The sequence below is a fragment of the Manduca sexta genome, chromosome 11, assembly GCF_014839805.1.
Source record: "Manduca sexta isolate Smith_Timp_Sample1 chromosome 11, JHU_Msex_v1.0, whole genome shotgun sequence".
Lineage (NCBI taxonomy): Eukaryota > Metazoa > Arthropoda > Insecta > Lepidoptera > Sphingidae > Manduca > Manduca sexta.
Window position 1 is genome coordinate 7741971 of NC_051125.1, and position 14979 is coordinate 7756949.

Sequence of the window (14979 nt, forward strand, 5' to 3'; positions counted from 1 at the left end):
AATGAAAAATTTGGAAAAGTATATTTGTATTTTTAGAATTTGAAAACTCAAATTTGTTTTTCATATTTTTTTTTATTGCTTTAAATGAAGAGACGAGTTTGCCGTTCCCCTGATGGTAAGTGATACGACTGCCCATAAACAGTAGAAACACCACCCAACAACACCTTGCATTACATAGTATTGTTTAGTATTCCACTGAGCTGGCCATCCTGAGACATGAGGTGTTAAGTCTTATTATGTCTAATAGTTACACTGGCTACCACGTCCTTCAAACCGGAACACAACCGTGACTACACACCACTGCTTGGCGGCAGAAATAGACATTGCGGTGGTCTCTACCCAGACGGACTCTCACATATGAGAGACCTACCACCAGTAAAACATACATGTTTTCAAATCATATATAAATTAAAGCAAACTCTGCAGTCTGGCTTGTATTCAATTATATAGCATGATGGAAAACTTCTCCATAATATAAACCTGTACGATATCAAAGAGAAATGGTTATGTCTGTAAAGAAACGCTTTGTGTCAGACATAGCTTCTATCTGAAATATTTGATCATGAAATGCTTTCTAAACATTTTTCAAGAGTTGCGCGCTTCACCAGCAGAAATGGTAACGAAATATTTTTACATATTCCGTTAAATTTTAATTAAAATTCAAATGTACGTTATTAGAGGTACTAATGAAGGTTGCTTATACGCTGTGGTTTCATTAAATTCGAAGGGTTAAAAGGATTTTTCGACCGTTGTTTGTTTGTTTAGGTGTTCATCAATAATCAATCGAGGTGCAAATGTGTAATTAATACACCTTTTGAATTTTTAGTCTACTTGGACTATTAAATTTTCATTGTATTTTGCCTCTCTATAGCTGTTAGGAATTAGGATCCTTCTCTATATCTGAATTCAATCTCTAATAAAATATTCATACTAGGCAAAATTTAATCATTAACAAAACAAACTATTAATTTAAGAATCATAACAATATCATCCGCATTAAGATTAACCTCAACGTAGAACGCAGCCACAGCATCATTCAAACAAACACCGCAACATATTTAGAACGGCTTATGAATACAAAATTCGGCATTTCTGCGAAACTTAATGAACTGTCACACTAAATATTACCTGGCACAGAAGACTTTACAGCTCGCTTGTACTACATTATGCTAATTGAATTCTTAGTTTACGAGAGGGTCGGGGAGGCAAACAGTGAGGTCACAGCCGCCCGTTACTGCCCAGTTAATTATAGCACCTACAAACGGTTTACAAAGACCCCATTTTGTTTTACAATACCTTGCCATTTTTAATTAAAATGCACCCCGTCATGTGATGGTACTGTTATTTAAATTCAACGCGGATGAACAGCGTGTTATTAATTTTCATAAAAGGAACGTTATTTTTTTACTGTATTTGTTACCTGTATTATGCCTAGTGATCACGATCGTGGATATCATCGAGCGAAAGTTTTACAAATCCGTCTTTATTTTGGATATGGACTAAAATAAAAAATGCTGGGCACGGCAAAAATCTTCATATCTTATATTTAACTAAATTCAATCAAACTAGATATTTTGCACTATTAATTTTTTGAATGTTGTTCTATTAAACTTCTTGAAATGATATTTATGTCTTCCTATGAAAGATCTTTTGCATTCATTCGTTTTTTAAAGTCCCTATATTAAAGTTCTCGTAATGTGCCCCTATAAAAGATTTTACGAGTAAACGTCTATCATTCTTTTTAATATACAGATATTCTAGAACATTCCCAACGACAGAGATAGACATAGCGATTGGAATTTCATATTTTGCTTATCCGCCAGCCTGAATTGCGACGGAATAGCGACGGTTTAGTATAATTATTTTTAATTAAATTCCATTAGTGACTGTTTGCCGTGAAATTTGATGAGATTTGGTACATATTGTGTTGGGTTTGGCAGCATTGGTATGCTGAAGGCTTGAATAAATGTCGTAACCTTAAATGTTATTTCAAATTACAAGTATTAGGTATTCGTCGTTTTGGTAATAAATTAATATCATTACAAGGTATGTATTAAGTTCTGAAGGTATTTTAATAATTAAGTATAATTATTTCCGTCACACAATTACAACTCCGCATAAATTTAAGACGTGATTCAGAGAAATATTTGATTTTAAAATCACTTCTGTAAAAATACCAGCACCTAATTAGCAGACTTGATATTGAGCAGAACAATAGATCAGCTGAAATAGGATTATAACAATGCATCATGAAAACCGCCAACAAACTGAAGAACAATGAATGAACGTTGATGTGAAAATCTGACATTTCCGTGTCGGCAGCCGCGTTTCCACTTCTACCGCTCTTGAGCGAAGAAATATTCAGTTCAATAGCATGTAACTACTTGTAAGGCTTTCAACAGTTTTCACCACATTCACTATTTGTTAAAAATACGCGTGAATTGAAGTGGGTTTTATTTGCTTTGATGATTATTATTTTACATTGTAAACAATTTGTAATTTTGTTTTATTTGGAATGATTACCAGTTAATTATGCAAATATATAAAATTCGGGTGTCTGAGTGATTTAAAAATAAGTTGTATATTTGGAAGCTGAAGCAATTTCTTACTCAAAGTCTTACTTAGCACTAAAATAAGTAGATGTATCTTATTTAGAAATATACCCTATGGATATTATTAAAACTGATCGTATAGAAACAATGGCGCGGACGGATTTGTGTACGTAACTTTGTGAAATCCATTATTTTGATAAGGAAAAATATTAATTTCCACTCGTAAAAGTTTTCTTTATTTACGATAATCATAACTTTAGTTAGTACGGACTAGACAATTGTGGTAATATTAAGTTTCGTAATAAAAATATAAGTATTTTAAAATAAATTTGCGCTGAATTTCCGATGAATACATTGATAAAAAAAACTGAAAAAAATATATATCATGCTTGTAAATGGGAAATGACTAAAGTGCCGATAAATTTAAAACAGACAGTAATTGTAACATTTCAAACTATAAATCTCAAGAAATATGCAAGCGACGATGTAATGCACCGAGACAAAATAAATCTAAATTTATTTATAAACTTTCAAATCTAGAACATTTATTCGAATTCATATTCTTAAGTATTTCATTTCTTCAGATTTCAGCTACTAATAAATCTTTTAAGATTTTAATGTTCTATAATGGAAATCATAGGCATATCATCTACATAGTTTATTTTTAAATAAAGTAAGATCCGAAACGAGTAAACGGTTCACCTAATGTGAAATTATTAATAATCAAATATTCAAACTGTGACTAAAGGGAATGTCATTTTAACTTATTACTTACCTGAACTGATCACGGGCATTAAGAGTCTCTTGCTTGATGGACAGTATGACAGGCCCAAGGTCCTCATCATTCGTGAAGTAGTTCCAATGCTCTGTGCCATAGAAGTACTTTTCGTAAGTCTCTTGCTCCACAGAGGTGAGCTCGAAACCTCCCGACCTCTCCCATTGTTCCTCAATGGCAGTTTTCTTCTTGGGAGTGCTGCCGCCATTGTCACTGCTATCTTCTGCCGCTTCGTCTAACGAGCCGGATCTTCTGTGCCGATCTGTTGGAGAAACATACGTATTTTATACTATCAAGAAATGAGGAGTATATACATAATATTATTTGCAGTAGCATATTATATAAATTCAGAGAGCTGACATCTATTAGTTTGTGAGTACGGTTCGGATCATTTTACTGGCATTACGACTGGCTAAGATACTGTTCTTATATGCCGATAGGTTCCAACACTATTTCCGAAATCAAGAGGTAAAAATTGGTTTTAGTTTTATTTTAGTGTTTTATCCAAAATTATATTATTAATTGAAGTAATAACACTATTAAAATAGTATTATGTTAAATTTTAAATAAACCAACCTTGCCTTTACTTGGAATGCGATATCAGAAATGCTAGGTATATTTCTCATAACCCATTCATTTCTAGCAATCTTGCCACCCCAAGCACAGCCGTTTGGAACAACTTTACACATAATGTTACATCTGAACATCAACTTTTTAAATAAACAACGTAATGGCCGTAGGTTTTCGAGTAAGTATCTCGAGAGGTATAATTTGATGAAATAAATTTTTCACATGAACTTTTATTGTTTCTTTGTAGGCGGGCTGGTATTTTATTCAAGATCGTGGATATACATGTTGTGTTAAATTTCATACAGTATATCGGGTTTAATACTTTCATTTACTCGTTGTACTTTTATTTACTCCTTGTAGACCACAGTACATACATACATAACATCACCCATCTATCCCCGAAGGGGTATGCAGAGGCGCAACTAGGGCACCCACTATTCGCCAAGTATGTTCCATCCCATGATGTGATAGGGGGCGAGCCTATCGCCATATCGGGCACAAATTCTAGACTCCGGGCTGATACTGAGCAGAAAAACCCAAATATCACTTTGCCCGACCCGGGATTCGAACCCAGGACCTCAGAGCGCTATTGTACCTGGCATGCAATACAACTACGCCACCGAGGCAGTCCACAGTATTTTCTATTTTTACCCGACTTGAAAAAAGAGTTGGTTATATATATTCATTTTTATTAGGCACTGGCTCCAAAATTGGTAAACTGTATATAAGTAATATTAAATTATTTTCTTGGTTTTTAGTGGTTCTTGAAGGAAGTATAAATTTTTATCAAAATGTTTTGTGTATGTTAGTGGTGGAAACTTGTAATTGGCCTTCTTTGAGTGTACCTTTACAATATGAATAATGGAACTAGGTGTAAGTTTCTCAATTATAATTAAAATAAAATAAAATATATTTTGATAACTTATTGTTACCGATTTACCTAGATCTTTAAAACTTATTCTGCATTAAGATATAAAAGATTCTGATTTGCTAACCAGTTCCAGAAATGTACACGACAATTTTATTATTAAGAATTACTATCTATACTGAAATAATTACCAAATATATATAAACACATGTTCTTTCTGTATCAATTATGATGCTTAACGGGTAGAGTTGGTCTCTTGGTAATTTCAGTTTTATACTAAGCATAAACTATTCAATACTGGCTGTCTCATTCTTTTGTTACCGAAAAAGCTTACAAAATAAATGTATCTTATACTGCACTAGCGACCCGCCCCGGCTTCGCACGGTTGCAATGCTGACTATTTAATGGATGTTATTATTATACATATAAACCTTCCTCTTGAATCACTCTATCTATTAAAAAAACCGCATCAAAATCCGTTGCGTAGTTTTAAGCACACATACTAATACATCCATTTTCTAAGCACACGTAGTGATATACAGACTTCAAACTTTCCTGCCGTTGCGTTGAAAATAGTATATTAATTGATGTAACTAAATAAAAATGCTTAAAAACAGCAGTAACATTGCTATAAATCCATTATCATTATTTAGCCACGGCAAAGTTAACCTTCCTTTCCCTCCATACCCACCCTAACCTCTGCAGATGGTTAGTAGAGTAGGGTCCAGTAGTGTCCAATGATGGTTACCCCTAACAACATAAGCCAGTTTGAAAGCAATTTCTATACGGTTCAAAAACTACAATACGAATATTACAAATAGCTATCGCGTTGGGTCGGAGCGTGTTACCTGTCTCTATAAAGCCCAGCCCAGCTTAACGTGTCACACATGTCATTGCTATCACGGGGAATCATTAAAATTCATCGTAAATTATTTAACGTAGGTCTTAAATACTTCCCCTAGGGGGATTACGTATGACGGGCTGTGGCGGTTGAAATTAAAGTTTATGCAGAGATTTCTAAATATATTTCATGTAAAATTCAAGACGTATATTTTTATTGACTGTTTAGTATGATTATTACGCTGTACGAGTTGAAGATTCTAAAAAGAACTAGTGTTTATGTTCGAGTATTTGGTTTTTAAATTACTTTGTTATACTCTTTTAGATAGCATTAAGCATCAAATAGAATAGAAACATAATAATTAAGCATCATATATAAAATAAACTTATACGTTTGAATTCCTGTGTTTTTATAATAAAGTGTCCAAAAAGACACTATTTCATTCATATCCTAAGGTACGCTAGAGATTTTATGAAGAGCTAGTAATGACAAGAGACGTAATGATTTCTTAAGTTTACGCGAATGTTAGACATTTAAATTAAACTATTTTATGAATTTTATCGCGGTTTTAATATTTTACTTTCTTCGGTCACCGACGCTCTACGAAGTCTGCAGTCGCTGAACACTCTGAGGGAGGCTCCAACCATTATCTGCGACTAGACAAGCCACAAATCCTTGCTAACGAACACCGATTCCTCCCTAGGATGATCCGCGAGGCTATTGAAATTAAAAAACATCCTAATTTCAATAGGGAAGACGGTTGGAAGCTTGCACAAGCCTGGGATCCAGTTCTACATTTAATTAAATCGGAACCCAAAAGACCGGCTGCCAGACTTCAAGACACTGTGAGCTCATTCTGCGTAGATCGGACCACCAACATCTAAAAAAATTTAAAAAGTTTTATATTTATAAAATGTAGGTAGATATTGTAACTCTGACTTTGCAGATGAACAACACCTCAGTCCTCCCCGTGACCATGAAGGCTGCAAAGTCTTCGAAACGTCGGGAGAAAAGTAAAATATTAAAACCGCGATAAAATTCGTAAAATAGTTTAATTTAAATGACAAGAGACAATCAAGTTTTTTATTAAGTTCATCAAGTTATTATTTAAATTGTTCCGAGGCCTTCATAAAAATCTTAAAATATTCAAAATATTACATCCTTAGTAAAATAAATCACAAACTCAGAAAATACATCATTTGTACGTAGCAACTGACTACCGGAGATTAGTTGCTAAGCAACTCCCTTGCACTGGCGTACCTTTTGCGTCCGCCCTGTGCCTAGCAAATGATAATATAGATTTTTTTGTAGATATTCGAAATTCGAATGTTTGGGTCCTTATTATCAAAGACGTGAGTTTATAAGAAGATCAGGACAACCCTAATGCCATGATTTAAGTTATCATTTTTGCATTTTCGTATGTAGGTATATGGATTAAAGGTCTTTTAATGAAATCATTACGAGTTATAAAAATGTCAAGCTATTAGCACAGAGCACAATTGTTTGCCTAACTCTTTTTATCCGACTACGGTGATATGGGGCACTTTTTATGTTTGATTTGAATATACATTATTTTATATGTAACAGAAAACAAAATGAAAAAGAACTTCTTCCGTGAATTTAGCATCAAAATTGGTTGAAAAGTTAATTAGTAATTCATGTTTGGAATATTATTGGAACCATAAGTGGGTGCGTGATGGGGTTATCCGCTATCTTTTCTCACGCACGCCGCGTTACGGCTGGTGACACTCGATGACGTCACGGTTTGCTATTTCTATTCTTTGACAGCCACTTCCACCGAATTTCAAAGCTGTATAACTTATTCATTATTGCATACATTAAGAAAAAATCTTTTTCCACTACATTTTACAAGACATTGTTTTTTATAAGTGTATAAAAAACTAGCCATCACCCAATTATACTCAATTCCGCTTTACTTGTTTCCATGACTTAACTCTGTGACTGCACACAGAAAATCATTTTTATTCCACAATCATTTCTTATAACTAACAGCACCATACATAATATCCATACAAATAGAAATGAATACCTATGACTGTTCATAGGGTATTTGCATTGAAACTACATTCGCAAGACGGCACTACGTCTTCATTGTTTCCGCCGTCAATAGTATCGGCTGTAGGAGCCAGTTTGCCGGGCCATACAATCGCACACAAACAGATTGCCACACAATACCTTAGAAGTTTGCGTTAGAGTAATGGGTTTGGGGTTCCTTATTTATAACGTTTGATAGTGTGTGGGATTTATAAATGCGACTTTATGGGACGCGTAAAAAGATGTATATGCATGTCATAGCATACACACAAATACAATACTACATGTAATTATCATTTCAATTACTAACAATCTTATTGTATATGACTAGTAAAAATATAGGTAATATCCGTAAAAATATCCGTATAGCTTACCCTTTTGAAGAATAAATTCCAGGCAAGGCATCTGAAATTAATTACGACCGATTGTGACCACTTTACTGAGTCTATAACTTCACTCATGAAATAATAAACTGTCTATACTTTATGTACTGTCTGACTTTTATGCATATAATTGCTCCACTTTAACACAGAATAACTGCCACGTGATCTAATGAACTATGCCAAAGTACACAAGGATTCACTCGTGCAAATTCAATGGGTCTACGAGAAAGCGAGCGCAATAGTGCATAAAACTGTCATGTCCTTTGACTACGAGTCAATAGGAGTGCTTGGTCAAAGCGAATAGCATAGATAATGGGAAATACACCGAAATATTGTCATTAAAATGAGTATTTAATACCAAAAATCGGGATGTTGAAAGTCTTATAAGGTTTTTTTTTAATACAGACCCCGCAGTCAACACCGGGGGAAAACAGCGAACGGGATACTAGATTCCCCCGGCTTAGCGACTGCAGGGCTCCGGAGGAAGGTGACAAGGAAGTGTGGGGGAAGATAAGAAACCATCTTAGGATGGGCGGAGAAGAAATGGAAGGGAAATGTTCGCGAGTCCCTCACAGGCCTCAATGTGTACTTACAAGCATGAGGCATACACACTTTGCTGTGAGCCTAGGGCCGCGACAAATGCCCTCCCCGTGCATGGGCGTGCATTTGGTGTGGAGATCGAGCACACAGGAATTGCCTCAGGGGGGGGGGGGGGCGGAGTCTTATATGGTTATACATAACCCTTAACATTATATAAGAAGGCTTGGAGTGTTTGTTTGATTATTAATATGTTGTGTGAATGCGACAAAAGCTTGATTTAATTCCTAGAGTGTCATACTAGGTCATTTTATTCTAAAATCTTTAAAAAGAATGTTAAGATCTAATGCTTATAATATTTGTTTGTTGAAGTCTATCATAAAATAAAATCAGAAAATTTGGGAGACGGTATCAATTTAATCGTCTAGATTGTATCTCGATGAAATTTATTTGAGTTAGAGCAAAAATAATTTCTTTAATTTAATGTTTTTATAAAAGCAAATTGAATACACAATGTTTATGAAATCTTAAGACATAATATTTTAAGATAGATTTATACTTTCGATTTGAAAAATAAAATAAAATTATTATTCGTCATATTTAATATATCTAGCAGACGATTTTTTCTAATTGACACTAAGTGATGGATACCTTCAATATGTTCAAAATTGAAATGTTATTAAAGAGGGTAGAGTAATGTAGGGTAAGTGTGCGTAGCGAGTAAGTGTGCGCATTTAAAATATCTCGAATACGATTTATAACTAAGGGACGGCATTTGTCCTCTTTGGTACCCCGCGCGATGTCCTGCGTAGCGCTTGTGTTACAGCTGCCGTATGCGCACCATTTTATTTTTACAGGTAAGTGAAGATTTTTACTAAAATTCTTACGATATTTTATCACATTTGACACGTAATCTTTTTTTAGTCATGTAAACTTTTTGGAAATATGTTGTTTAGAATCGAGTGCTACTTAATATCTAGTTTCATAATTGCCAGTCTTTGAGTTGTTATAATGACCCCATAAGTAACAATATTGCTAAAATTCTGTTTCAATGGTTTGAGTTAAGTGTGCGCAGAAGCTTGTCGTATAAGTGTGCGCATGCGCACACTTACCCCGCTTGCATGGCTTTGTACATGTGATGCTATTTTTTGTTTCAGAATCCAAATACACATTGAAAATGCTTCGAGATTACCAGAGGAAAGCTCAGGGTGCCTTGTCACAGATGAACAGCTGGAAACCGCCAAATTATTAATTACAAAAGGCACCAGTAAGCAAAAAGCTGCCTATCTAGTCGGACTTAGGAAAGTACTCTGCGAAAACGTATAAAAGCTGCGAAGACAGCTACCAGCATGAAACGATTTTCTTTGACATTCACCAAAGATCAAGAGAATCCTATATACAAATATATCAAACAAAGTGATGATCTTTATTACGGTCTTACTATACAGAACCTCCAGCAGTTGATTTATGAGTATGCTGAAGTGAATAACATTAAGCATCGATTCAACACGTCATCGAATTTAGCTGTACAAGACTGGGTATAATCAAAGTTTCTGGATTCTGGCCAAAAGATAGTGACATTTTGTCGGAGGAAAATTTCGCGGCAGCTTCAGTAACTCACAATCTCTCTTCAGTGGCTCTTCCACAATGTAGAAGAGTCTTTGCCAAATACAGCGGGTCAGGGACCTATCCAAGAAGCTGCAACTCCATCACGCACACAGCCTTTGACAAACATAATAGCATCCATCTGTTCTAAATTACCTACATAAGAAGTTTCGGCAAGTGCGGGAATGACTTTACCTTCAACATTCCTTAATCTTTCTATGTCCGGGCAAGACTCTTCTTTGCAGATCGAAAAAGCTCCTACATCATTTAGTCAACCTGTACAAAATGTGTCGTTGACTACTGGACTTACATTGACATCATCCAACGCTAACAAGGAAAATAAAATATCATGGACACCTCTGTATCGATTATGTTCAGCTACAGACATAATTTTGACCAGTTCTGCCACCACTGCATTTTCACCAACATGTTGATGCTTCAACCAGCGAAAAATTTCATACCATAAGTACATATAAATAAAAAATGTTGTTTTTAAGCTAGCTATAATAGGTTAAAATCTCTTTTATATTATTGCATACACTTACACACAGTGGTGCGTACACTTACCCACGATGCTGCGTACACTTACCCCTATAAAGGGGTAAGTGTGCGTGTTCGGATCGCTCTTTGTTTTTCATAGTATCTTGAAATATAAGGTTTTTTTAACAATAGTTTTATATCCAAATTGTTGACAAATAAACAGTCTTACTGATTAACACGGTTTCGTTTTATTTTATAAATAGTTTTCGATGTTATGAAGCGTCAAAGTTTAAATGCGCACTCTTGACCCACATGACTCTACATATTTTATATTACTGGAATACGCAATGTTAATTTTTTACCATAATATATTCGATAATGTAATAGTGTATCTTCATGTGCCAACTATTTGAGAGCTAATTATATTTATATCTATATATTAATACATGAAGCAAAAATTTTATACCCCTTTTTACGAAAAGTAAGCGGATGGAGGAGTACTAAATTGGGTACAAGTAAAGTTTATATCGAGAAAAAGTGCAGAAAACTAATATAATATGTATGAGGAATGCATTAAATAAAAAAAATTACAGTACGTACACTAACATGCTTTTGACACACCTGTTTATTCTTTTGTTTATTGTTAAAGTTTCTGGTGAAACTGAGAAGAGATTATTATTTGTAGAAAATTTGTAGAAAACGTGCTCCTTTTGAAGCACATTGCGCGCACGGAGAAGTGTGAATTTTGGCATGACTAAAGCTCATACACAACATATGTACAAAATGTGTTACAAATATATTAAATTCGATGGTCGAATTTGTACTTGACGACCACTAGTAAGTTTTATTGTATATTGAAAAAATCTTCAAATACATGTTTACATAAATAATTCCATCCATAATACAAATAGAACATAACGACGAATACTAAACATATATAAACAACATAGCTATTGTATTCCCATTTATGTACAGATATAAGCTTATAATAACTGCCTTTCACTTCACTCACATTATTAAATTCATAATCAGTCGCTCACACTTTCCCTCTAATCCCCAGCTATTCGCGTCTGAATCCAGTCTTCGTCGACATTCGCGATACAACTGTATAATCGTGTTGAAACAACCTTTCGCACCTCACTGAACTTGGAATATCATAGACTATTCGGTGTTCTGAAGTTATTTGTAGTTACAGCAAAAGTTTCGAGTAATATAACATTTACGGTACAATGAGATTACCGACGCAAATTGTAAACTAGATGTAGAAAATGTGTGGATATGAAAAGGTTGTGACTTTGCCGATGAAACTCCTTTGTGATATATGAACTATTGTTATTCGAGGCACGAGTTATCTCCAAGGACCGATTCATTTTGGTTGGATAAAAACTATATTGTAAGTTACTTTGTCACACTTCGCCGTTTCTTTTTTGGCTGGTATTATTCCAGGCTAGTACTGGGATCATCTTACTGAGGTGGTTTCTTTAAATTTAGAGCGCGCTTATTGGAATTGTAAAAGACATAAAACTAAATAATAATTGACTACGTGAATGTGGGGAAGTTAATAATTACAAATATATCATCTAGAATAGAGAGGATGCAAATAAGGTGTAACTATTTAACAGTTAATACCTATTCATAGATTTCTCATGTAATAACGTTTATTGTTGGACTAACATGTATGGTTTATCAATCAGCCGTCTATGTAAACTCAACTTTCCAATAAAGCCATTTTATTCACGAGTATAATTAAAACTTTGTTGATTTGCAAAATTTTGCAACCAAACAGAACTTTGTCATATTTGTATTATTTAAAAGACATACCTGGCAGAAAAATATTATTAACATGACACAAACAATATCCTAGTCAATATGAGATAAAATCTCTCGTACAAATTCAAGATGTCGACTACATTTACAAGTTTCGGAGTGCTGAATCCGCTAGCGAAGACGACGGCCGTGACAGAATAAATTATGAAAAACGATATTTTCGTCGGAGAGCGAGCACTTTGTCAACGTGTAGTACACATTGTTATATAAAAAGCTCAACAGAAAGTAATTTCTACTGACTTAACGATGGTGAAAAACAAAATACGGAAAACTTAGAGATGTTTTAAGTTGCTTTTCATGCGACGGGTCATTTCACCAACTTGACCATTAAGTGCGCTTGCCTTTTAAGTGGCAATCATACTGAACGATGCTTCGCTATTGTTCATGAGCGGAACAGACGCGAAGTGATTTGCAGGTTCGAGAAGGAGTTGAGATCGTGTCAAAGGCAGTCTGGGCAATCCATGCGTTTAATATTATCTCCGCAACCGCGCAAACACGTGATACGCAAGATATTACGAATTTTCATTTTTAAGTACAGCTTTTTATATTTCAAATTATATTATATTAGTTTTGCAGATGGACTTATATTTTTGTTATTCTGGTCTAAAATCTCTGTATGTACCAAAATCGAATCGAAAAACCGACGTCTTAAATTTTTCTAAGTATTTTTGTCTTAGAAATAAACATCTATATACGTATCAAAATACCTAAGACAAAGAGTGCGCGGTGATTGATGAGGTCCCAAGGGCAATGGAGAGGAATAAATACGAGACCAGTGCGGACGAATTCGATGTCTGTCTAATTTGGAAATGGCTTTTGTGTCTAACAAAAACTCTCACGTCCCAAAAACGAAATAAAGGAGTATCTTAAGTGCCTATTTCTATACATATAACTACATGTTTTCCTTTTAGGGGTAGACAGAGGTGTAACACGGATATTTAGCAAGCCATGTTAGATCCTATGTGGTTGAGTTTAATGTTAATCGCGCATAATTGCAAATATTGGGCAGAAAAATCAATATTTTTATGCAACTGAGTAACGAACTCGAGACCTCAGCATAACAGTCGTACTGAATACGCATTACGCTATTAAGGTAATAGCTTAAATATAAAGGTATTATTTACCCTTGTATTATGTAAATGTAATATTGGAGTAACATTGTGTTGATTATATTTGGTTAAACGGACCCTATTAAAGTTATCCCATTTTGGAGAGGTTTTGCATATTATAATATTAGCATGTATTTATTCATTATTAGCTTTTACGCGTTGATTCGGCCATTATAACTTTTCTAAAATAAAATGCGTATAGGAATAAAAATCAATTAATGCATTTGAGGATAACAAATTAGCATATATCCCATGAATTATAAAAATCTTTGATTCGGGAAACTAAGTCGATCTATTGCTCAATTTATTTTTATCGTTATATCAGTAACGACCTTTTGTTCGCGGAACCGCATGCATAAAAAAACATTTCCGGGATAAAAGTCCCGCTTTATATTTTCCCGGGATAAAAAGCCTATAGGACTCAGGAGTAATATAAGTTCCTATTAGTGAAAAAAATATTCATAACGGTTTAATAGTTCTTGAGATTAGCATGTACAAACAAACCAATTGTTCAGCTTTACATATAAGTATAGGTTATAGATATAAATGGTCCAATGACCTAGTATTAATAGTTATGAGTATTAAGCGTTTAAATTATAGACTAGTACTAATTTGAGAGTACGGCCGTTTCCTCCAGATATTTCTTATTATTTTAGTGATCTTAAAGATGTTTTACTTCCGTATGGGGTTCACATTTTCTTCAGGAAACTTGAGACACCAATTTCTAGGGCGATATGTTCATAGCATCTTTGTTATGCCTTATTACATTCGGATAACTTTTTCTCGGTATTATAAGGAAATACGTAATTTCTTTATATTGGAAAAATGAGACATTTAGAATTTTGAAGTTGGTATTTCACAAGACAATAATTTACTGTTAGCCTGATATTCCGGGATCAGTGGAAATGCTTGAAAAATTAAGTAAAAGTAAAGTAATTCAATTAGTGCAAGAAATATAACATGGAACCTTATAAAAGTCAGTTAGCAAGTGATTTTTTCGGTATCTACAGGAGTACGCAAAAACCTACATTATTTGGCGTTTAACACTAAATACCATTTTGAATATTTTGTTCCGAAATACACACATAAATACGCACGCGTTACCTGATATCCATTTCAATGAAACTTATTTATAATGTAAAAAAAATATATGTTTACTTTTCATTAACTTAGGTTTTATATAAAATTTAAAGTATATATGAGATTTGGTTATACAAATGGAACAAAGTCGTTTTTAATGTATTAAATAAGCCGCTTGTAAAATGTAAGGCTTCTTTACACATTTTAAAATTTAGCGAATAAAAATAAACCTTGTAGACAGAGTAAAATGCGTCAAAATTATTTGAATTGTATTTGTACTAGATCATATTTTCCAAC

The 14979-nt window shown here is 34.0% G+C and overlaps 1 protein-coding gene across 1 annotated transcript in view; it reads right to left on the reverse strand.

Moving 5' to 3' along the window:
* LOC115452918 overlaps positions 1–14979 on the reverse strand; it is a 90387-nt gene that overhangs the window by 25766 nt on the left and 49642 nt on the right. The window contains exon 6 of the mRNA XM_030181543.2: positions 3328–3589. Within this exon, the coding sequence (XP_030037403.2) occupies positions 3328–3589 (262 nt within the window). The remainder of the gene's footprint in view (positions 1–3327; positions 3590–14979) is intronic.